This window comes from Coturnix japonica, chromosome 1 (genome assembly GCF_001577835.2).
Source record: "Coturnix japonica isolate 7356 chromosome 1, Coturnix japonica 2.1, whole genome shotgun sequence".
In the NCBI taxonomy this organism is placed as follows: domain Eukaryota; kingdom Metazoa; phylum Chordata; class Aves; order Galliformes; family Phasianidae; genus Coturnix; species Coturnix japonica.
In genome coordinates, this window is record NC_029516.1 from 11,119,993 (window position 1) to 11,146,197 (window position 26,205).

The following is a 26,205-nucleotide window of genomic DNA, read 5'->3' on the forward strand; positions in this document are numbered from 1 at the left end:
CATAAATGTCATCATCCTTTTCCTTATGCATTCAAAGCAATCTCATACCTGGTAATAAAATCCTGATAAATATTTTGTTTAATTTGTGTTTTGCTTGTAGAATTTATAGCTATTATGGAAACTACTTAGCCATGAAATGAGAGCACATAGTGGATAAGAAGCAAATTCAAACATGGAAAATGAAAAAGGAGAATAAAGTCATAAGTGCTTCTAAATATGCCCTGTAGCAGATATGGTAGCCATCATCTTGGTGAACAAACTACCTGCAGTTTTCAAAGTAGTTCTCTGCTGCTTTTGTCCAAGAGTCAGTTCCATCATATAAACCAGTGGCACAATCACATTCCACTGTTGACATTGAAAAGATAAGTAATTATTTGATTTGTCATAAGTGGAAGAAGTTGGTTCATTTTGCAATAGACACTAATGCTGTGAGCTGCCTTTATGCTTCTTGAAAGTTTGAATATATGTACAAATTATTCAATATTTTGGCATCCTAGAATCAATTATAAAGAAACTGCAAATATCTAGTAATGCAAAAGGAGGAAGGTTGTCCCTACAATCCCACAAGCTGAAGAAGCTTCCCAAGATAATTAGGAAAAGTTTTGACTACTGCAAGATAGACAAACGCAAAGGTTTTGAGGTACTTTGTGTAGATCCAGCTAAATTTGGCATTGCACAGATCATTTCTTCTCCAGTGAAGAGGAATAACTGCATATTTCATAGCTGGATTTTTCACAAAGTGTTTTCCAAAGCTTTGAGGTATATTCTTTCAGTGTTTGAAGAAGAGAATGGAGAACCTGAAAGAACATCTCTGGGAACTCAGCCTGGTATTGCTTATAACATCAGGAAGCAGGAAAATGCCACATCTTGTTCTCTCTTTGCTACATTTTCTAAGCAAAAGTGAGCCAAAGACAGGGCAGAAAATGGGGAAAATTCTGCAGACTCCACACGGGGATTTTCATTTGAACACTCTGTTGGGGTGCTTCCAACTCTGCAGCTGAGACCACAAAAAACATGACCACCTGTGTGACAACAACATCAGCCTTTTCAGCTCCTCATGAAAAGCAATACGAGACGGCTTTTATCTTTTATTATTTAAAGCGGATTGTCGCACAGTGTGGCACATCAATCATTCTGTGCTCACTCTAGCACTGAACAGGAGAAAACAAAATTTGGAGCTTGCTCTGTGAATGCTTTAATATTCTTTCAGAAAAAGCAAGGGCTGTTAGAATCAATCTTGACTGTTCTACCAGTTATTCCATGGGAAAAATATATATGTCTTCTTCTAATAAATTTTGTGGATTTATGTGCATAGAAAGTGGGAAAAGTCATTAAAACAATCTGAACAGATTTTTTACTAGCTTATATGTCCCATACAAATTACTTTTTAATATCAGTTTTGGAAAACAACATCTGCACAGAGTAAGCTGACATTTTTTTCATTTTGCTAATCAGTTACTACCTGAGCAATTATTCCCTATGAGTAGTGATATTTAATATAACACTTTTTTCTTTTTTAACCTAAAGAGTCCCAGAGCAAGCTCAATGTCAAGGTGTCATTTCCACAACTGACCTCAACTGTATTATGGAATGATAGAATCATAGAATCATCAGGATTGGAAAAAACCACTACAATAATCTAGTCCAGTTATCATTCCATCACCATGCCCACTAAGCTACACCACATTACTCCAGGTGCTTACACAGCACAGCAATAAGCAGCCACAAGTAAGAAGTATGAAGACTAACTGAATTTGAGTTAATAGGAGCTTTAAACTGAATTAATTTGTTTAGATATTCTGCAAAAAGTAGGCTTTATGAACTCACCATCCCTTACAGATAAATTGTCTCAATTTGAAGATAGCAAGTTAATAATCCTTAGACTGGGACTTCACGTTCTTACCAAAAGCAAGAAAACATCTTCAGTCACACCTACAGTGCAGGAACGTGACTTTTAGGAATACGCAGATCTTGCTGAGTCACAAACTATATATTTAACAGTAAGGGAAAATGTTTCTATTGTTCATGGGGGGAAGTGTCTGTGTGCTCAGTGTATACATACCAGGGCTTTGTTCCTTTTCTGCCTAGATCCTCATTGGAGCAGTAATTGCAATGGGCTCAGCAGACAGAGATGGTCGCCTCCATCCTGGTGATGAACTTGTGTATGTGGATGGGATTCCAGTGGCCGGCAAAACCCACCGATATGTGATTGATCTTATGCATAATGCTGCTCGAAACGGGCAGGTGAATCTTACTGTGCGGAGAAAGGTGCTATCCACAGGTGAGTGAAGAAGACTGGGAAAAATAGCTCACTGCTATCAGCATGAGCAGGTGCTGACAAATAGAAGTGAATGTTTTCCTTCATTTGAAGAACAAATAGTTATAAATATGTGTCCCTTGTTTCTGTGATGAACGCTAATGCTCAGTGTTGCTTCCTGCAGAAGTGGGTGTCCCACTGGCAGCCCCAGTGTGCCATGATTGCTCTGGATTTGTTCTGTGCTGTCCTGGTCTGTGCTGTCTCTTCTTGTCTGCTTTTGGGACAAAATGTTCACATTGAATCAAAGCTGTTAATGCTGACTGTGTGAATAAGCAACCAGGGAAATTCTCAGAGACTGTTAACTGTCTAGTACAAGGACTCATTTCATTCCCATGTGCGTTAAAAGCCCATTTCTGGTCTCACTGATGCCATTTGCCCCAAATGCAAGGTCAGCTGGCTGACATCATTCTGTAGGAAGGGAATGGCTGCTAGGAAGCAGGGCCACTTCCTCCCTTCAAGCAGATACTTCCAGGAAGTAAAACTAAAACAATATGAAGGAATATGAAGTAAATAAATCCTTTAGAATAGACTGAAGAACATACAAACTTGGAAAAAATTGTGCAGCAGCATCTGTCAAAGTGGAGACCTGATGCTGTTCCCTGTCCAAGAAAGAAGTGTGTTGTTTCTAACACAGGAAAGGTTAGTGCAATTTGCTGAGGCACCAGAAATGAGCACATCTCCAGCCTGTCCTGTCGCCCACCTCCTGTGCCCTGGACTGCTGTCGCTGCCTGAGCTGCTCCCCTCCACTCCCATGCCCCAAAGCCAACCTCAACGCACCCCTCATCCCGCAGCCCCCCGTTGCGGCCCCATTTTGCTGCCATGGGACTGATTTTCTTCTGTTGCCAACTGCAGAGGCCTGCAGCCAGAAAGGGCCCCCTCCGCCTGCCGCGACGCCCCCCTGCAGCTCCCCCAGCACTAGGAAAATGGCCAATAACCAAGGTAATGCGCCGGGTGCTTGTGAACCAGCTCCTTACCCAGGTCTACCTGGTGATCTTCAAGACCCATCTGGACACTTTCCTGCATGACCTACTGGAGGGAACCTGCTTTAGCAGGGGGTTGAGCTAGGGGGATCTCCAAAGGTCCCTTCTAACCTCTATTCCATGTAGAGAGGGGTATGTGTTACAGTTCAGTATTTGAGGCACTCTGGTTTCCTGCGCACAGAATGGAACAAATCATGGGACACTCGGAGTTATCCTGGGTCCCCAGGAGCACCATGCTAAGGAACACTGTGTGTAACTTGTTAATATTTGAGCATTTCTATAGATGAACAGAGTTTTAATCTTGTGTCTTACAACATAATCTTAGTGGGAGATTTCAAAAATTACTGATATGGGCATAACTGAAAAACGAAGTATGAGCACCTCAGCCACGTTACATTCAAGGTGGCTGTATAGAGTGGAGAGCACTGGAACTGCCCTGTCCTCAGCTGATGACTAGCAGCTGATGTCCATGTATTACCCAGCCTGAGACCACCATCTCACACAGACCTCTCCCAGGCTGGGAACAGACTCTTAACAGCCAAGAGCACAATTTGATTAGGAAATCACAGATTGAAAGGTCATTTCTTCACAGGCAGAAGCAAAATGTAATTTTTCTGATGAATATCTTTTGCAGAGGTAACAATCAAGCAGCTGTTTGAACTTTTTCTCCTTTATCTTTGTTTTTGTATGCTTGCTTAATGGCCTTCAGTTGCATTTATTTATGGCCAAGCCAGCTCTTGGTCATTCTGCAGGGTAAGATAATTTCCTTTCTGTTGCAGCCATACTGACACAAACGGCATTCAGTTTTCTGAAACATGACAGCCAGAAAATGAGATCTCTCTTGTCACCGACTATGGCATTTAGTTGCAGATTTGGTTCAATAACTCTTGGAGATTTTCAATTCTAACAGAGGAGTACAATAATTGTTTGTTTTTCTTCCTCCTTATTCTCTCTAATCACTTTATTCCATAGTTGCACAAGGACCACTAAAGGACACACTTGACTGAGAAAACAGCAGCCTGGCCTTGGATTATGTTTATTTTATTAATACATACATACTGAAGGTCTAATTTGTGAGTTTTTTTCCTAGGATGCGTGTGTGCATGCATAAGCTCTGCATGTTCAGCACTGTTGAGAAGACATATTACTTACAATTATCTGAAAGTTCTGCATTAAAACTAAATATGTAATGATATGTGTAAACACCTCAGATCTGCAAGGATTATTACTCTTTTTTTTTTTTTAATTATTATTATTATTATTCTTTTACCTTACAGTTTCTAACTGCTAAAATGTTTGCCCTGAAAAAGTGTTTAATCCCAAAAGGTTAAACTTGTTTGCTGTTTTTGTTCCTATAAAACAAGAGTAAAGGACACTGCTATTCCTCCTGCCCTTTCCAACTCATCACACAAGAGCATCTTCCAAACCTTTAAATGAACACTGCCTCTGTGACAACACCCACAGAAAGACTGTGATTATTTGTCATTGTATAACTGCTCTGTTCCATAAATGCCTTGTGAGCATGCTAATCAACTTGTAAGAAGAACGTTATGCAGCTAATCCTAATTACTCTATATTAGCTGCTTGTTTAAATTATTTTAATCCAAACACAAATAATTTTATATTGGATTAGACGGTCACATTTTCCTCTTAATGACAGATCCACCAGCAGACAAGGGAATGGTGCTTGCTAACATTTAGCCATCCAGATAGCCACTGTTTTTACTTCCCTCTCCCTTCTGTTAGACAGCTTAGCGCTGAGTATTCATGCTTACTTTATCTGATTGCCCTTGAATTCTCTGCATAATCGTGCAGATTCCTGTCTCTCTGCATCTATTACAGCTCCCAGCTTAATACTCGCGGTAGTCTGAGCCACAGACAGCCAAGTATATTCATGTTGCATTAGCAAATGTACTGTAAATTGAGATCCACTGAGCAAGTCAAACTGTAACACTGGCGTGACTTATATTTTAGGAGAGCCATGCCCAGAGAATGGCAGAAGCCCAGGCTCTGTGTCCACACATCACAGCTCTCCAAGAAGTGACTACGCGACTTATGCTAACAGCAATCACGCTGTCTCCAGCAGCAACGCGACTCCCCCAGAGGGCTTCACATCCCACAGCCTGCAAACCAGCGACGTGGTGATCCACCGCAAGGAGAATGAAGGGTTCGGCTTTGTTATCATCAGCTCCCTGAACAGGCCCGAGTCAGGGTCCACAATCAGTAAGTAAATCATGGTTTGCAGCTTTGTTTTTTCCAGTTTTGCCTCAGGTTTAAAAAGAAAAGAAAAAAAAAAAAAAAAAAAAAAAAAAAAAAAAAAAAAAAAAAGAAAAAAAAAAAGTAATTAAAACCTGACACCTTCTAATTAATTGCTGAACTAATTAAAGCTGAAGGAACCCTCAAGGTTGTTTCCAGAGACACAATTTGTCTGCTGTGTATTGGACAAACCCAAAGGTTCTTCTCACCTCTGAGCACAGCTTTACGTACACATTTGGACGTCTGAGTACAGGAAAATTCACTCACAAAGAAGATTTTTTCTGTTCTTTTATGGCACTCAGCAGGGATATAATTCCAAATGCATTTATTTATTTATTCATTTATGTATTTATTTTTTGTCAAGGTGAAGTTCAGGAATTTGAAACAAAAGCTGAGGTCATGATTACACCTGTCCAGTTAGGGCACTGTAGAAGAAACTGAAATATTTGAAAACTTGCCTGATAAAGACACAGGGAGGTGTTTTGTTGGTTTTTTTTTTTATTGGCTGGACCATAAAAAGCATAGAAGTTACCACTGAGTACAGGGGGCTGATAAATACAGTGGCAGAATCTAATCTGAAGGATTATCGCTCAGTTTCCATCTGGAAAATTTAAGTTTGCTGGGGTTCAAGTTCTTTGCTTTGATACAGGCATCTGGTGCCATTTGAGATGCACAAGGTACATCAAGGGAGAGCATGGGCAGTTGGAGCAGGGCACCTTCAGCCATAACTAAGTGACAACTACAGGCACAGATATAGGCACAGAGGAACCCTTGAGTGTTTCAAATAGCACTTTCAGTTTAACTGGCTGAGTGGACTCCCTTGGGAGAGGGGTCAGAAAAATCTCCCACCAAATCCATCTGAAACTTTGACTGCTAGCTACTTCTGAAAAATCAAGGTAAGTCAGGCCATTTGCCTTTTTTCACATTACAGCCCAATGCAGTCATGTTTGGAACCATGTTCTTTAGACCAAACTGATTTCTGAAGAGATAAATAACATTAGGGCCGGGCCACACTTCAGTCTTCTACATCCAGAAAAGAAGAACGCACAGGACAGTATATAAAATATGGAAAGCCATATCTTATAATAGCAAATGATCTCAGAAGACTTTGCAGTATTTCATGATCATGCAGTTATTTAAAGAGTTCCTTTTTGGATTACCTCAGCTGAATTTCAAAATAAAGTGATTGCTAGAACGAATATTGTAACAAAACCATGGATAATTACCCACTTGGGATTCTGAGTTTTAACTTTATTGAATATAATAGCCCTTCGGAAGTTCTTTGCAGAAGACCAGATAGAAAAAAATTTGTAAAGGGCACTGTGATACATACATATTAATCAGTTAGGCTAGTCATGAATTTTTCAGAAGATTATTTCACAGATAAGTAGCTGGGGGAGATGGAAGGAGAGGAAGAGAAAATGCCCAACCAACCAAACATTCTGTGACTGGAATACTCTAAGGAGTACAACAGATCCAGGTTCAAGATCCCACTTTTCTTCCTGACTTCCATCATATCGTGGTATGCCTTTCTTTCTCCCCAAGTAAGTACATAGGTAGGCCCCACTGAACAGTAGCTGAGCACCTCAGGTAGTAACTGGACATGGCAGTTGGCTGTGCAAGTGACAAACAAATTTATTCAAATAATAACTGCATTGGATTTCGGTGATCCAAAGAAGCTCTCAAATCCAAAGTTTGAAAGAACAGCAATGAACCTGAAGATGACATTTACTGTAGACAGTGGCAGAACAGAAAATACTATTTGTAGGTGAATTCTGTACCAAAAGTTTAAGAGGGGAAAAAAAAGAAAAGAAAAGAAGGAAAAAAAAAAAAAAAAGAGCTGAAAATAACAATCTGTCAGCAGCAAGAAAAACAGGCTAAAAATCTTTGGCCTTTTGAATTTTATGGGAGATTTGTTTTCCTTCACTAATATTTATTTGGGCAAAGTAATTTGGACTGTATTACTGGTAGCACCGCCAATAGACTGAGGGCAAGTGATTATCTTCCTTTACCAAGCACTCATTAGACTCCATCCAGAATATGACATCCAAATTTTGGGCTCTTTGGTACTGAATACTGTAAACTGGAACAAGCTCAGCAGCAGATATTTAGACTTCCTGAGGTCCTTACAGCCTAAATTAACCTAAAATGCCTTGATCAAAATGGACTGCCTGAGGCAGAAGGCATACTAACAGAGTTGGAGGACAATATCCAAAATATAACTTACATCAATGTCAGAAAATAGATCTTCATTGTGTCATGTCACTTCTCACATTAGTATATTAATTTGGTCAAACGTTCTGCTATAGTTGCAGTGTTTCTGGTTTCAGAGCCACTTATTGCCAGCTTATGTATTCCTATGTAGTGCCGAACAATGCTATACAGACATACCCTAAACATACACACTTAAATTTTCATGTAGCAACTGCAAGGCAGTTCTGAAAAAATCAAAATGGGCAAAAGAGATCAGAAAAATAATGTCATGTTGTTCCAAATGCTGATAGGAACAGCAGAGCTTTCGAAGTCATCACACTGGGAGCATCTTCAGGTTGAAGATAAGAAGGATTCGTTTGAGAGTTGTATCAGCAAAAGAAGATAAACTGCATAAGTAAAGAAGTGTGTTTGAGTGGTACATCTAGTACAGTGTCAGAGGATCTCACAGTGTTCAGAAATCTAAACAAATAAATGTATAAATAAATTCATCTGTCCAGGCTCCTGACCTGTTGACAGAAGATTAACTTGCTGCCCCAGAATAGTTTATCACGCTTTCCTTCAGACTCTATTCCGAGATTAAATGATGCCTTGGCTCTCACTCCTTCTCCAGATGGGACACCTAAATTCGACCTTACTCCTTGCTTTCTATGCTAGGCAGGCTACATGGTTTGTCAGAATTCTGCCAGCTCCAGTGGTTTCTGTGAAATATTCAGTGTCATGTGCCCAGCTGAATGCCTGGAAGCTATAAAGCATTGATTTTCACTTTTAGTTTGATGTGGATCCCAACAACTTTGTCCTCAGAGGTTCCATGAGTATCTTCAGGTTCTGTGGCTTCAATGGAGGCCTCAGTGGCTCAAGTTAAATAACTGTAGCCTATAACTGAAGTCCCACCTTGAGGAACACTTTCTTACTTCTCCTGGCAAAAATATTCCCAAGACGTGTGGTTCTGCTAGGCAGAGCTCCCCCAGGTCCCTGCCATCCTGCCACAAGCACTGTGGGAGGTTTTGGAGGTGCAGTGGTGTATGGGGTGGCACTGCCTCACACGACAACAGTGTCATATTATAGCTGAAACTTAAATAATTAATCTAACTGTTGCATTACATTTACAAGAATATTTAGTAGTGTGTGTTATCCATGGTTAAAACCATGCTGAGGGCGCCATGATGAGTTCACTGTTTGCATCCTTATAGGAAAGCAGTTGCAGTCAGATAAGGAAACTCTCAGTGAATTTCTCCTCGATCTTAATGTAATGTGTTTGTTCCTACAAATTTCAAGTTGTCCTGTTACCTTTATTTTGTTTTTGATGCAGGTCCTTCTAGGGAGAGAATTTGTGATCCCTTGTAAATATCTGAACACCCTAATTTCTGTAGAAAAGAACCACGTACTATAAGCAGATGTCATTAACTGGAAACTGCCATTGAAGACTGGCAGTATTTCCAGGTATTTTACCCTGACAGTTACTGGCAATTAGCACAATTACGAGATGAAAACAAATTGAAATTTCAGAAGTAACCAATAAACAAATAATTTAAAAATAAATAAATAAATGAAAAGTATGATCTTTCTCTGGTTTAACAAAAGAGAAAGTATGCATTTTAATTTGCCTCTATATTGCTTATGCCAATGCTGTATTTTACAGAATCACAGAATTATCAAGGTTGGAAAAGACCTAGAAGATCATCTAGTCCAACCATTACCAATACTTCCAGGCTAAATCATATTCCTCAGCACCACATCCAAGCGTTTCTTGAACACTCCCATGGTCGGTGACTCCACCACCTCCCTGGGCAGTGCATTCCAATGCCTGACCACTCTTTTCAAAAAGTAATACTTCCTAATGTCCAGCCTGAGGACACGTTTTAACAACGTGAGAAAGCAGAAGCTATTGAAAGAAGGTTCTCTCCTTTCTCAGAGCATAAAGTTTTAACTAAAAATACAAGATAAGCCTCTGCTTACTATGGAAAACAGAGTTCTGAAGTAAGTCCCATTCAGCCTGAATTTCTTCTAGCTCATTGCAGCTTAGAAATAAAACCAGTTTCTTGATAAGTGATGAGTATGATCTGAGACAGTTATTTGTGCTGCAGTCTCACCCATGCTTCTTCCTGAGTAAGAAGGTGCCTGGGGACACCATTTTCTGTGACCAACCTGCAAATTCAAAAGAAAACAAAGCTTTGGAAATAAGATATCCATCTACACCAACTTTGAGCTCTTTGGAACACGACAGTGAGAAAACACAAGCAACATGTGTCTCCTGTGGGACATAATGAGGATTCATAGGCCAATGGTCAGGTTTCTCATTTCTGCTTGGCTTTGATATTCAGTTTTGAGTTGTTCTTCTGCTTCTTCAGCTTCAAAAAGGCACTTTCTGAGGTTTTTTTATAATTGATATTATAATTTGGAGATGAAATACATTTTTCATGTATTATTTTTTCAAATCAACATAAACAATTTAGAACACAAGGGAATGACACAAAGATGCACCGGGGGAGGTTCAGACTTCATATCGGGAAAAGTTTCTTTACTGTGAGAGTGGTCAAACACTGAAACACTCTTATAGATGCCCCACATCTGTCAGTGTTCAGGAGGCATTTGGTGGGCCCTGAGGTGGCCAAATAGTGGGACTCAATGATCTCTGGAGGGCCTTTCCGATTGAACAAATTCTGATAATAGTTTTAATTAGTAAGAACAAAATAACAAGAGATAAAAGAGATTTTTTTTTATACCACTAAGTTGGCTAGCTGATATGTTTTTGGAAATAAAGCATGGAGGATCTCATCAGCCCCCACTCTCAATGAATCCTATCCTCCAGTATGTTCATGAGTTGGTCATTTGGACCTAGTGGGGCTTCTCATGTGTTTTCTAATATCAGTCTCTGTGTAAGTTTACTTAGCACAAACTTAAAGAAGAAATCAAAGTTTTGCCAGAGTTGATTTTGCTTTGATGACAAGCCTTTTAATGTACCTAATTTGCATCAATGTTTTACTGCCCGATTTTTATTAGGTCTTCAGATTTCTAAGCTATGTGTATTCTTTCCCACCTAGCTTCTTAGGCCGGAGACAAAATCACACTATGCCAAGTCAGTACGCTTAGCATTAGCACACAAAGGGAAGCTTCAGGTCACAGATTCATTAATCTTGTAAATAAAAGGGGTTATTGACATCTGTAGGTATGCAGAATGCCACTGGTAGTTGGTTTTTTTGTGTTTGTTTGGTTTTTTTTTTCCTCCAGCTGAGTGTGACCAATAAAAAATATAAATTTCAGAAACATATTTTATCTTGATTATATAATTAGCCATGACAGAAGCTCTACCATATTCAAGCTTCCCAAATTTCAGATTATTCAGGAGCAATGAAATTACAGATGTTTACATTTAATATAGACTTTCAACTAAAATTTGATATGTGGGGGTCTGCTTGTTGAATGAAAATTCTTGCACCTTTTGAGAATTGAGGACATAGTAAATATTCATGTGATCAGCTGTAACACATTGAAAAGGACAGCTGGCTCAGGAAGGTTGCTTCGTTTATTATCCATAGGCATTAATATTTAAAAAAGATTGTGAGAATTTATATGCCAGAGAGTTTAATAGATAGAGGTTCAATTTTTTTCTCCCTTAACTGATCATTTTTGACATTTCAACACTATGTAGAGGAAAAACACAAAATTACTCTTTACAAGATATAGTTGCAGCAGTTACAACTAAAAGGATTGAATAAGGAAAATGCTAGATGAAAATTCATTATTTGATGTTAACACCTTGTTAGAATCTACTGTTTCCACCATAAGAGTCTTGCAAGTGAGAGGAAATAATTTTTATTTCCAAAAGAGCAAAAAAAGAACGCTGCTTTGGCTTTGTGTAAAATGACCCAAGCACATGGACCTTCCGGTGTAAAGTGACCAAATTTCTTTTCTATGATGTGAAGGCATGGGAAATATTTGGATTATGAAGAGTAAAAGTGAGTAATCTAGTCAAATAAAAATATTAATGTATATATGTGAATTTGTAGTTATCTGCTCTTAATGAAAGCAGATGTTTCCCGCTTTCTAAATGCAAATAATTCTTTTTAATCATTTTTTTCTCTTAATTACTTAATTTAAGCTCTCTTTTGATGATGAGCTTAGGGCTGAGCATTGCACAATTAACCACCTTCTGGGAAAGCATCATCTGCTAGGTGCAAGCTCAGTGTCAGGTTGGATTCCTGACACAAACACTTCAAATATCTGAGGGAGATTTAGGAAGAGAGGTTGATGGCCTCAAAAATTCTAGAAGCTCAGGTGCTCTCAGGATTCAAATCTCCCTAAAGTCACAGGTTGTAAAGGTTTGTAAAGTGCGCTGCAAAAAAAAAAATAAAAAAAAAAATAAAAAAAAAATAGATCTCATCTAGAGATCCTCTGCTAGGAACGGTTCCTGTAGCACTGCTGTTCTCTACTGGGTTCTTTGAGTCTTGGGTTATGGCCTTGGAATAATTATTTTTCCTTAAATTAGATATCCATGTGTATTATTTGACTGTATCACATTTTACATGATTTGATGGTAGTAGGAAAAAAAATTATTATGTATCTGGTTTGAAGGACTGTATATTTTGTATATGCAGGAGCAGTATCTCATTAATTTCCCTTATTTCCAACAATAGAAGTCTGTATAAGACACTGTTTAAGCATAGTATTTTTCTGCATAGTCAGAGAGAAGTAGGAAATTCATTGTCCAATATAGGACCATCTTACCTTCTGTACTCACTCTTACTTTGAATAGTAGCTAAAACAAAATAAAACAAAACAAAACAAACAAACAAACAAAACATTGTATAGCCTACTAATCTTTAATGCTATAAATAATTGGATCAAATTCTTTGCAGTCTAATCCAGGCACATGGTGCCCCTATTCAAATTGTACACGTTTAGAGAAAAGTTTATCGTGAAATCTGAATAGAAGTATGAATAAACTTGTAAGATTTTTTAAGGTCAAGTGGAGTCATTTATCACCAGTCAAGTGATCTGGGACTTCCTTTAAAAGGTTACATTATTAATTGCTCAGCTTAGATAAAAATAAAACCCTGAAGGTGTGATTAAATAAAAGATCTGAAGTGTTAACAAAGCCCTAATGAAATGCCATACTCAGGAGGTACTTACAAGGAACAGAGCTGTGGTGATGGACAATGCCAGTAAGATACCTGGGAGATGCCAGCTTCACATTACCCTTGGTCAGGAATGGTGGCATGGGACAAGTGTGCAGCAAATGTAGAGCCAGCTCTTTTGGATTCGTCTAATCCCTTCTTGAATCCATTTGTTCTTCTGGAAGGCCAGAAGATTGCTCCCCTTTCTCTTGTTCTTCAGTGATACTGTGACTATAGACAGTTCTTTTGAACAGTCTTGTTTTTGCATTTGACTCCACACTGTCTTTTTCTCACTCTTTTCGTAGTTCAGGGCTTTGTTTTTCAAGATAGGGATATTGGATCCATCAGCAATGCTCAGGTAACAGACAAGCAGTACATCAGTTGCTATTCTTTTCATAACTCTTAAAATTATATTTACTGTCCTATCATGGTCATCATCTTAGAATCATAGTATTGTAAAAATCAGAAAAAAACTCTAAGATCACCAGGTTGAACCATCAACCCATCTCCACAACATCCATTAAACCACGTCCCTCGGTGCCACATCCACACTGCATGTTTCTTGAGCACCTGCAGGGACAGTGACTCTACCACCTCCTTGGGCAGCCTGTTCTTTCTAGAAAAGTAGACTAATTACAAGATCTTCTTGGCAGTAGTAGTTTATTAGGGCCCATCTCTGCTTAGTCTTAGCAATGGGTATTTTTTTCTCCATGTGCATAACTGTGCATTTCTTTCTATGAGATCTTGTCTGTCACTTCACTCAGCCCACTCAGTACTGCCAGTTTTAGATGTGACCGTTCTGAATGATAAAAATTCTTCATCATGGAAATTCACAGCTCATGTCTACCTTTATTCCTTAGCTTTTACCTAATTAATCCCCTATGAGTAGCTCCACCTTATCTGTTCACAGTACATGTTCTGCCACCAAAGACTGTTCAAAACTGAAAGGTTTTCTAATATAGTAATAGTCAGATTTTTATAAACAACTTGCACATAAGATACACTCAAATAAGGCATTCTTATTTTCATATCTCACTGATGTGTAGCGCAGGCAGGGTAATTTCAGACTGCTCCTGTATTGCAAAACAGCAACAGCAGTAGTTCAGTCCTAGCTTAAGTGACTCTTAGTGATGCTTTAAGAACTGGTTTGGTCAAGAGCTTTCTGTGAATATAAATTGTTTCACTGTCAATTTACACTTCTACTTATTAGGGGAATCTAGGCATCAAGGGCAAAATAAAATCAAGTTCTTTACAAGGTGAGGCCAGTTGTATTTAGTGTATTTAAATGTGTAGAATGACCTCAGATACTGTGACATAAGCTATTTGCCTGTTTCCTAAGCAGTAAGATATTCCTGAAGTAAAGTAACTTTACCTGTATTACTGAAGTCATAATTTAATTTACATTCTTGCCTGAAAGATAATTGTAAGAAGCACACAATCTGGTTATGGCTTTCACTTGGGAGTATTCACTGAGATTTCTAGTTCTCAGATGGTTAATTTATAACACTGCAAGCAACACTTTCATCCTTATTAGAAGCAAACATCACTGTGAGGAGTGCATGTTGTGGCTTTGCATGACATGTGCAGCCTGTGTCATCATCACCTTCAGGAAATACAGAGGACTAAGAAATTTGTTTTGCAGTGATAGAGTATTCTGAAAATATTCCCTGTTAGTGCTTTGTTCAATAATAGCATTGATGGCCAAGATATCTCAAGGAAATGTTGATTCATCTTTTGCTTTATCTTTTCAAATTTCTCTTCAGACATAAGAATTTTTAAGGATGTATTATTTTAAAATGAAGGAAAAAAAAAAAAAGCTTTTAAACACCATTTGGAGGTAGATAGTGAGGCAGAGCAGCTTTGGACTAAGTTTGCTAAGATAAAAGTGTGGAATTGGCAGGGGATTCTCAGACACTACCATGATATTAGTAGAATAAACAGTGAAAAGAAATTGTGATAAGTGTATTTATAAGTAGGAAAAAGAAAAATACCATATTCTTTGGGGGGGAGCCTAGATGGAGAGATGGGAAAAGTCAGCTATAGCATATCCATTTAGGTAAAAATGAGATGTAAGTAAGGAAGAAACAACAGGAGAAAGATTTTATTTAGAAAATCAGTGGGAAATGAGGGGAAAGGCAGGACAAGAGAACAGATGGAGCACACAGGAAGATGAGAACCACAAAGAGCAAAAGCAGCAAAGTTGATCCGTACAGTTAAAAGAATGCTTACATGTTTGTGTGCTTCTATTTGAAGTAGTAAATTTGCCTATACACTCATAATTAACTGCAAATTCATACTGGCATGCATCTAATTAGAAAACTACACATCTCTATAAATCTTCAGTATGATTTCTGTTTATCAATTAACATGTTTGTGTGGAAGAGCAGAACAATGCAGTGAACCCTGGGCACTTTCAGTAATAAAATCTGTTTGTATATAAAATAAATCATGTCTATAGCGCCTCTATTACAAAATACAGACAACAGGATTCTGTAAACTCAGAGGTGGGAGACAATTTAAAACTACTACTTATTGTGTAAATTTATCCTTTGGTGTTTTAATGCCTTATTCTTCCTCTGATCTGTTTATTGTCTTGTTACGTGCCTGGTTTGTAAACTAGCTGAACCATAAAACTGAAGATGGACTTCGTATGTATATGCCATGTACATCTATATTCTGATTTTCTAGCAAAAACTGTGTTGTTTTAATAGAGATTGCATTGTATAAGAGCAAGTGTTTTATACAAAGTATCTTTTCATTCAGGTGGAACTTTCTTCCAAATTATCTCAGTTTCACTCTTCTGTTTGTGAGCACCACCACTTACTGCTGCGTAATCTAACTGTGACTATTCTTCCTTGTCTAGCTGTACCCCATAAAATAGGGCGGATAATTGATGGGAGTCCTGCTGATCGCTGTGCAAAACTTAAAGTTGGAGACCGGATCTTAGCTGTGAATGGCCAGTCTATCATTAACATGCCTCATGCAGATATTGTGAAGCTAATTAAAGATGCAGGTCTCAGTGTAACGCTTCGCATCATTCCTCAGGAGGGTAAGTCAATGGCCCTTAAAAACAGGAAGAAAATTTTGAGTAGCCTCCAATTAGCTTGAATTATGTCAGTGCCTGAAAGAACATCTTTTGTTTCACATTCTCAGCTGTAACATACAGTACACCAAAATTACAGCCTTAGAATCAGCTGGAATAATGTCTGAATTCTTGAAAAGGTTTCTTGCTATGCAAAAGGTATTTAAAGGAAATTTGGAGAAATCTGAGAGAGAACAAAGTAATTGGAACTCAGTTTTCATGTCTTCTGTAAGAATTGTCTTTTAAATGGAAAAGCATCCCATGAGAGATCTAGATTTTGGGTTCATGTCCTTTAACCAAACCTTTAAGTCAGTAAAGTGACTGACAAGGCACTGCAATAGCTGTCACCAGGCATGTTCCAATATCAGCTGCCTGTGGCAAAGTGATGTGAAGGAACAGTTCAGACTTGGTAGTTTCCTCCACATGCGTGAGGATAAGAGAACAAGGCAGGAAAGACATGAAACCTTAAAATATCTCCTTTTTACTGTGAGGATAAGGAGATGATGGATTAAATGTTTTGATCATTACTGCACAGCTTATCAGTGGAGTTCCTTTGATGTTGGCTCCATGGGTTTTGAGGTTGATTTCAGGACTTTTAGTGGTTTAATGGTCTGACTGCCATCAGAACTAAGAGAGTCACATACACTAGATAATGCAATTACTTAATTACTTAAGTGACCTTCACTCTCTGTTGTTGCATCCAGCAACTGGATGAGGAATTAGCCTGACACTGGCCATGGATTGCCACTGAGGGAATGTGCCTGTTTTGCTAAATGAACTTAGTGAAGGGAAGAACACATAAACACACAAGCTCGGAATTCACCCCAGAGAGCTGCAAGGACAGTAGTAGTATATGATCACCAGAGGTCAGTTATGTGAGTAGCTACAAACAAGTGTTTTGCTGTATGCAGTCCATGCAGTTTATTTAGGCCTTCCTTGCACTCTGAATAATGCATATTAGCAAATTACTGGCATTTAAGTGTTTCCCATTTAAGTAAATGGGAACGTTAAACTGGAAGGAAAGCAGAGGTACCCCTGGGATGCAGTGCTACAAGCTGCTCTCGGGTGCTGGTGGAGCAGCGTGTGTGCAAGGCAAGGCTGCCCCATGTGGCTGGGTGACATTGGACGCCTCATTTGCCTTCTGGTATTAGCTTCCCAATTTATAAATCAGGAAAAAAATCTAATACCTCTGTAATGTACTTTCAGGTGAAAAATGCCATATAAATGCAAAACAGTTTTAGAAGCAGCTTATGATTTGACTTGTTCATCCATAGTTATGAGAGTAATGTAGAAACCAAGGACAATATTCCCAGTCTCTGCCTCTGAAACTCTGCAATACAAAAGAGGCTCACAGATGCAAAATGGGCAATTAAAGCCTTAAGCATAGTAATTACACAGACAAGTATTGCTTATGCCTGCATGAGGAGTGCTTTAAGTGCAGATATACAAGCTTTTTTGACGATTAAACCTAAATTGAAAAGATTTTTAATAAAGCATCCTAAACTTTTAGAACAATTATGAGCATAAATTAAAGAAGCAGAAAGCCGTTATAAGCACAGTCAAATGGGACAAACTCACTCATTACCAAATATAAAATGAAGTAGTTCAAAATTCAAACTAGATTCAAATGCAAAGATCTGAGCAAGATCTGGATCTCACCTACCTATTGTCTGGGTACCATGCCACACTGGCCTCACTCATTTTGTTGCAAGCAGGAATGAAAAAAAATACAGTGTATACTTTGCTGTTGACAATGTGTATACAATGACCTGTGCAGTTCTCCATCCTCTGGCAATAGGAGTCTCTCATTTATACTTCTAAGCAATGTTGAGCCAGTGTGTTGGAAGAAATACATTTGATATAAGGTTGGTGCCAAATGTGTCTTCAGGGGAAAATGTAAAGGTAGAGCATCATGCCTGATTGTAGAAGGCCATCTCTCACCCCAGCCTCTACACCTTTTTGAGTTTTATGTTGCTTGGAAAAAGGGAGGCTGGTTTTCTGCTGTGTTCCGATGTGAAACCCTTGTCATCTGGCATCAATATAGGGAAATACATTGTTTTTGCTGCTTAGTCATAATATTTTGTGACTTGTTTTACTGTTCACAGTCCCCAAAGATATAAAAACTACAGGGAGCTCTTTCTGAGCTCAAAGAGCAGGAGCTAACACAGTGCACCAGTGGTTTAGCTTTCATGACAACATCTGTCATCCCATAATAGTACTGAGAGCATTAAAATCATTCGTTTTCTCAAAATGAAAAGTTTTCAAATATCAGTATTTCCAGGCTTTCATTGCAACCATGACACATGGAAGCCATTTGCCCTGTTCATTTGGGTTTTAAATAACGAAGTTGTCAACCAGAGCTGCAGAATTGTCCAGGCTTTCAGATCTCAGAGAATACCAAGAGGAGCCTATTAGCCTCAGACGTCTTAAAATGTAATTATAACCCAAGAGAGCAAAAGAGACAAAACATACATTTCTGGAGCGCAACTGACAATGGTCATCATCTACCTTTGCCCTTTGTTAAATGCCATTCTGTGACAGCTCTTTAATCTCTGGCTTCCCATTACATAGAGCTGAACAGCCCAGCCTCAGCACCCAGCTCAGAGAAGCAGAGCCCGCTGGCCCAGCAACACAGCCCCCTGGCCCAGCAGCAGCAGCAGCAACAGCAGCAGCAGCAGCAGCAGAGCCCTCTGGCCCAGCAGCAGCAGCAGCAGCAGCAGCAGCAAAGCCCCTTGGCCCAGCAGCAAAGCCCCGTCGCCCAGCACAGCCCTGTGGCACAGCCCACACCCCCACAACCCCTGCAGCTACAGGGACATGAGAACAGGTAAGAAAATAGCAACTTCACAGCCTGCAGTGCCCTCATGGAGGTGGGGTGGGCTCTGACACCTGGTGATGTCAGGATTGTGCTCACAGGTGATGAATTGTGCTAAGTCTTCTGTGAATAGCCTGGGCTGCATCAAAAGCAATGTGGCCAGCAGGTCAAGATTATCTCCTTCTACTCTGCTCTTGTGAGAACCCATCTGGAATTGTTACATTCAGCTCTGGGGCTCCCAATACAAGAACATGGAGCTGTTGGAGTGAGTCCACAGGAGAGCCACAAGAATGCTTAGAGGGTTGGAGCACCTCTCCTTAGAAGACTGACTGAAGGAGTTGGGATTGTTCAGCTTGGAGAAGAAAAGGCATTCAGGAGACCTTATAGGGGCCTTGCCGTAACTTAAGTGGCCTACAAGAAGGCTGCAGAAGGAGTCTTTAGCAGGGAGTGCTGAGTCAGGACAAGGTATAATGATTTTGAACTAAAAGAGGGGAGAGTTAACTTAGTAAAAAGAAATTACTCCCTATGAGGGTGGTGAGGCACTGGAACAGGCTGTCCAGAGAACCTGTAGATGCCACATCGCTGGAAGAGCTCAAGGCCAAGCTGGATGGGGCTCTGGACAACCTGGTCTAGTGGAGGCATCCCTGCATATGCTAGTGGGTTGGAACTAGATGGTCCTTATGATTTGTTCCAACCCAGTTCTGTAATTCTGTGACTGATATTTTTAATAGAGAACTGCCCAAACTTCTTCAAATATCCACCAGGATCATATTTTTGTCAGAGGACTGAATACTGGCATATTCCTTGCTAATAATTTCATCAATAGCATAGTACTTTCTCACTATGTTATCACTTACAAAGCAAATCTATCAACATGTGATGATGATGTGGCCTTTTTTTCATTATCTTATATGTCATTTTCTTTTGCACATTGCAGTTCTGGAGTCATGAAGATATTTTTTATTAACGGGTTTTCTCTACAGTGTATAATTTTCCAACCAGTTTCTAGTGTGTAACTTATTTATGCGCATTGGTAAAGCTTATCAGTGATGGAAAAGAAATAGCAGGGAATAGATATATTAAAGGCATAATATACCAAAAGCACACTCATGCTATGCAATCATACAGCTTTTTGTGATCTCCAGTCAACACTATTTAGTCTTCAGATTAATTTTTGGCATGTGAAATGAAGCTGATTGCACTGTCTTTAAGCTAATCTTCAGCAACTAACATACATCAAGGCCCTTGTCCCCAAACAGTAGGTACTGGTTACAGAATTTTAACTTTTTGCTTCTGGTGATACTTGAGTTCAGTTGTTATGCACTGCACCCTCCATTTTTTTCTTGTTCAGCAGATGTGGTACTTTCACTTGCCCAAAAGGGTTTTCTCTCAATTAGTCACACTTGGCAGATTTCTTTCCATTAAATCTTATTGAATGTTTCTCCAAAAGTGATCAGTTTTGAAAGGCATGCAGTTCTGATGAAATGCAGTGTACAGCTTTCACAAAAGTCCCTCTTGGTATCTGTGAGTCAATATTAAATATCTGCTGATCTGGGAATTTTCAGAGGCAATCTGTAAATGTCACTAATTCAAGTTTCATGAATTTTTCTAATGGTTTTACGGGTAGTCATGATCTATAATTGGTCATTATTCCATTTGCCTACTCAACAACTGTAAATAAAAACGTTATCATCTTAGATACAGCTGTGGTAAACATTGAGAACCTGCCTAAGGTTGACTCAGTCCAGAAAAAGGGTCCATTGTTGCTAATTCACATAGTGACTGTCACCAGATTTTATAAATATGATTACATCTGGTTTGTTTAGTTATATATTTTTTTTTTCTGTACCAAATTTAAAATACTAAAAGAAGCTCAAAGCTCCCAGGGATCCTAATTGGTATTTTTATTTCACTGTTAATAAGGCTCAGCATCACAGCGAGCCTCTTGTTCTCCATCTTCTTTTTACATGGGATTAAGATGCTGAGTAAAGAAAAAGAGAGGATTGCATATATACATGCAAGCCTTACTGTAGATACCATGTAAGGGTAATCTTCTCATAACTGTTAAAGTGGAGTAATGGTTCTGGTACTTTCATGTCTGGTCAGACATTCAGAGCTAATTCAAGTTAGTTTGTAGGAAGACCTGCCAGAGTGGTTTCCTAACTGCACTATGAAAGTAAGAAAATTCTGACACACATCTAAAACATTTCAAAATGTTTGGAGTAATTACTTATCTTCTCAGAGATAAATTAACATGAGCAAAACTATGCTCTCCTTTATCCAAACTGCCATTTATTTCAATCAAATTTGCAGCATCGCTTTCACAATCAATTACATACACATCCGTGGTCACTTGGTCAACTGTGGCGCTACAGAAAGTCCCATTTTGTTTGAAATGTTAGAACTCATCTTCCCTTAACCAGCTGACAATTAAAGCAATATTTTATTTCTTATTAATTCCTCATTAGCCAAATTTGTCTTCCTTTTCCCTGTGTGACTTCTTTGCGTAACTACTGATTATGTCCTGTAGGCTTCTAGCCAGGCACGACTGCAGGTTGTGTGCAGTAATAATAAACACTGCATTAACGTGTTTTGTATCAAATGCCTTTCATTAAAAAGTTAACAGCTAGTAAAAAGAATGCACCCTTTTATAACCTTTAGAAGTTTACCATAATAATGATTTATGTCATTGAAACAGAGGGGCTATGAAGGTCTGCACTGATGTTTCATTTACTCTATAGAGATCTTAATTCTAGAGAAAGAATGTCATAAACTTAGTGGGCTCTTTTATGGTAAGCATTGTGGAGGTGTTTACAAGCAGTTTCATCTTCCAGGCAGGCAAGATAAAAGAGAATCAGGATGCTTCTTCCTGTGTCTGTCTCTTGGAGCCTAATCCCAATCTCAGTGATAGCAGCTGGAAAATTGCACAGTATGACCTGAGGGAGAAATGCTTACGCTCGTGTTTCAGAAATGCTCGCCAATTTTGGATGCCTCAACTATTTACCCTCAAAAGTTTTGCTTATCTGTGAAAATTTGCTCTGTGGAATTTTGCAGACAGGCAATTTGCTTTCACTCCTGGATATGGCATGTAATGTATATTTCCTCACATTTTTGCTTCTTTCTGAAACTAAGCCATTTTGCCCTTCTCAGTTATAGGTCAGAAGTAAAAGCCAGACAGGACGTGAAACCTGATATCCGACAACCTCCATTTACAGACTACAGGCAGTCTTCAACTGACTACCGCCAGCCTCCCCTGGACTACAGGCATCCTCCTGTGATGGATTACCAGCAGCCACCCCCTCTTGACTACAGGCAGCCACCCTTGCTGGACTACAGGCAGCACTCTCCTGACACCCGGCAGTACCCCCTGTCAGACTACAGACAGCCCCAGGTACAAAATGCTGACAGCTCTCCCCAACAGAAAGAGCTACAGTTGGAAGAGAGAGGTCATATATTATTAAAGCAGCTGACATTACAGGAGGAAAAGGCACCTTCATTGTTTTTACACTGAGTTACTGTTTCTGTGTAGAGGACGTGAATGCAGAGACATTAATATTAATGAACAACTTTGTGATCTGCCAAATAACACTGCATTTCTAATTGTATGAGTACAGTGTTAAATAAATGCTATTTTTGAGGTCCTGGAGTGTTAAAATCAAAATTCTAAAATAAGCTGTCCTTGTATCAGCAGAAGTACTTGGGTGAGATGGCATTTCTAAAGCATTGTTGAAAATCAAGATTTTATCTAATCCAAATAAATAAATAACTACCAGTAAAACCTGATCAATAATTACTTTTTTGCTGATAGTTCTCTGGATGAGGAGAAACTAGCATGTGCAACTCGTTATTTTGAGATCAGGCATGGTGTCACAAATTCAAAGAAATAAATCTTAGATGAACCTTGGGGAAGACTCTGCTGCTGAAAAATATTTACTGACACTTGAGAAGATTTAAGGATCTAACTTAAAGTAATGATGAAAATAACCTCCTTTCTTCTTACGTGTATGCAAGGTAGAGAAAACAAAAAAGAAAAAAATAAAAGGACCACAAAGATCAGAAATATATTAAATAAGACAGTACATTCTCTGGACATTCTGTGCTGAAACCATATATAGAAGTTATTTTTGTGTCCGTGTTTTCCAAGCCAGCTGCATGAACTCTATCAATGAAAATACCCAAATTCTTAAATGGAATACAGACAAACTTCTGAGTTTATTCATTTCTGTTTCAAAAAGGGTCCATATGTCCACAGCCTTAAAGATACCTTTTAGCATCTAGAGATGCCTAGGCTGCCCATTTCTCACTGATCTATTTAATTCTATGTCCACTGGTATACACAGCTCAAGCTTGCTGTTGTTTTTCTCTTTATCCCATTACTTTCTCACATTTGACTGCCAGTGGATCAGCAGCAATGGAGCAAGTTCCTACTGAAAACCCTCTGTGGTACTAGTGGTTCAGATCTGCCAAGGAAAACCCGGAGAGATGGGTGCAGAACAAGTGAAGTTCAAGCCCCTCATTTCCTGTCTCCTCCTCAAGGCACATATTTTACCTGAAGCAAGGAGAGTTGCTGCACTTTATGACTCCATGCAGTCCAACCTACTGAGCTAGTTGTGTTGAATCACTGGAACAGGTTGCCTAGAGAGATGATGGATGCCCTGTCCCTGGACGCACTCAAGGTCAGGCTAGACAGGGCTCTGAGTACCTGATCTAGCTTCAGGCTCCCTGTTCATTGCAGGGGAGTTGAAATAAATTACCTTTAAAGGTCTCCTCCAACTCAAACAGTTCAGCACTTCTGTATAGACAAAAGCTTACTCTTAGGTATGAAAGTATTGAAGGTGAATGTGGAGATCACCCTGAGAGGTTTCATTCTAGGTAACTGCTGTATGACATCATTTCAGGATAGTTTAAATGTAGGCATTTACACCTTGCTAAAATCTGCTTTTAATGACCAAAATAGTTGTTCTTATTTTCATCTATCCTGGTAGTGCAGAATTATACTTTGAAGGTGCATTTGCTTGTATTAATGAGTAGATGCATATTTGAAGAGATGTATTTTGAAGTTTTTTTGAATGCCTATTAAGTCACTGATTATTATTATGGTTAATTGTTGCCATTTTGTTGTTTTTTTTCTATACAGGACTTTGATTATTTCACCGTTGATTTGGAGAAGGGAGCCAAAGGTTTTGGGTTTAGTATTAGAGGAGGAAGAGAGTACAAAATGGATTTATTTGTGCTGAGGTTAGCAGAAGATGGACCAGCAATAAGAAATGGAAGGATGAGGGTAAGTAAAATAAATTATAAAAAGCTTGTCAAGTTTAACAGATGTATTTGGGATGGGATCAAACAGATGCGGTCACATAGAAAGTAGGTGGGTTTTTTTCTGATTATGTCTTAGAGAATCAATACCAAATGCCTTCAATAAGACAGTCTCATGAAAGAGTTGAATAAACAACTTGAAATTACATAGATTCTTTGAGGAACAAATGCATTACTTTTTGTTGAGAATAGCTTTTTTTTTGCTGTACTTTTTTTTCTTATTCTCACACTAATCAAAGGATCTTCAAAATCTCTGAGAGAGCATTTAGTACATCTTTGATAGTAATATGTTATTTTTCTAGTCACAAAAGCAGTGATAATTGTGAGACATTTAGCTGAGAGTTGTGATACTAAATAGATGGTCTGCTGTTAATTTACTAACTTAATCAAATTGTTGTCCTATTTGCTGATTTTGCTTATTGATATAATTCAACCTGAAGAGATCACTTTTCACTTTTTGGTGTTACACGTCTAATTGCATTTGTGTCCTTTACAGTAGCAATAACAAATTCTGCAAATGCTGTGATTGTTAAATGGATTCTGTTTCACAGTCCTCACAATCTCGTCAAGTTTTACTTCATACTGAAAAACCATTGCCGTCAGTCTGAGTACCCAGTTAGGATCTTTCTGTTTGTTGTTTTTTGATTCACTCTTAATCTGCCACTTTGCACAGTTTTAGGATTAATTTAGTCCTCGGTTGTAGCATGGAGTTTTAATTCCTGACACTGGGAGCTTGCATGGAGAAGAAATGGCATGATCAGTGCCTGCAAGGTGGAAGCCAAATGAGCAGCAGGAAGATGAGAATTATTTATTTCCACAACGTTAACTGTGTGAACTATAGGTACATTAATGTTGCAGCTAGAAATTTAGCTCAAGAGCATTTTTGGTGCTATCATTCTTTCCTGCACTATATAGTACCATGAGACTTGATAGCTCTTAATAAAAGGCCATAAGCGAGATGTACATTATCAGACAATGTGACTAAAGATCTGGAAAGAGATTGTGCATTTAATAAACTCTGGAATTGCATATTTGGAAAAAATATTGCTAAGACAACAGATCTTGATGTACAATGCTTTTAGGGAGGTTCATTTCCAGTAATAATGTCTACCAGACAAAAATAATCTAATACATTAAAATCTGTGCATCATTTGAATAAACTAGTACCATAGAACAAAGTTATTCACCACGTGAGCAGCATAAGTAAACAAATATATATATATATACATGTGTACATGTATATATGCTAAATATGTATCATTTCACAGTTTTCTTCAATTTCATTGGGAAAAGTCCATGAAAAATGTTAATTTATTTTCTAAAATAGCTTATTTTAAATCTTGCTGATGTGGCCACAATACATAGCCAAGTCTAATTCTGACCAGAATTTTCAAGTAGCTGAAACTTGGAGTTTCCTCTTCCTGGATTTTTTTCTCCCTATCACAGGCAGCACTCTTTGAAACCAACTTTACCCTCCATTCCAGTTATTGTGGCTTGGGTTGTATTCTCCTGTTTAGTACTCATTTTAACCCAACAGTCACATATGGTTTCAGAACTTGCAAGACTTTTATCTCCAGTGACCTGTAACTGATGGACAGAAGTAACTCAAATACAGCTTCTTCAAAACAAAAAATAGCAAAACAAAAATAATTGTTTATTTTCTGAATGGAACAGAGCTTACAGGAAGATGAGCAAAGAAAGCACATCTCTGTATCCGCATCTCCTTTCTTAAGTTACTATATTCTGCCAATGCAGATTAATTCCCATTTCTTTTCTGGGGCATCCAGCCTGCAGTTCTATATCATTCTGTTTCACAGATGCATCTCTATAGAAAAATATGCAAAAACCTATTCAGTCCTCCTCATTTCATTTACTATCATCTTCGAAGATCAGATTCTCTGATCTTAGACTTTGAGCACTGGGAATGGTAAATTGTGCTTATGTAGTTAGATCTGATCTTTTCAGGAGCATATCCCAGCTAATAGTTGTCTTGGTCTCCTTACCTCTTTTATAAGTTTTTTCCTGTTTCCTGCTCCTTGAAAAGCCTTCCTTGATTTAGCTGAAGTGTTGCAGAAAAACATCAAGCAGATAACACAAGGCACAGATCATTCTTA

The 26,205-nt window shown here is 38.6% G+C and overlaps 1 protein-coding gene across 10 annotated transcripts in view; it reads left to right on the plus strand.

Annotated features, from left to right (window-relative positions):
- The window catches only part of MAGI2 (membrane associated guanylate kinase, WW and PDZ domain containing 2), a 675,337-nt gene that overhangs the window by 608,664 nt on the left and 40,468 nt on the right, over positions 1 to 26,205 (plus strand). For 7 of the 10 annotated variants that reach the window (XM_032442310.1, XM_032442308.1, XM_032442293.1 and 4 more), the window contains 7 exons: positions 2,089 to 2,281; positions 3,170 to 3,256; positions 5,272 to 5,520; positions 15,745 to 15,930; positions 18,535 to 18,787; positions 21,926 to 22,166; positions 23,913 to 24,056. In XM_032442310.1, the coding sequence (XP_032298201.1) occupies positions 2,089 to 2,281; positions 3,170 to 3,256; positions 5,272 to 5,520; positions 15,745 to 15,930; positions 18,535 to 18,787; positions 21,926 to 22,166; positions 23,913 to 24,056 (1,353 nt within the window). The remainder of the gene's footprint in view (positions 1 to 2,088; positions 2,282 to 3,169; positions 3,257 to 5,271; positions 5,521 to 15,744; positions 15,931 to 18,534; positions 18,788 to 21,925; positions 22,167 to 23,912; positions 24,057 to 26,205) is intronic. The other 3 variants (XM_032442312.1, XM_032442298.1, XM_032442300.1) reach the window with 1 other exon arrangement.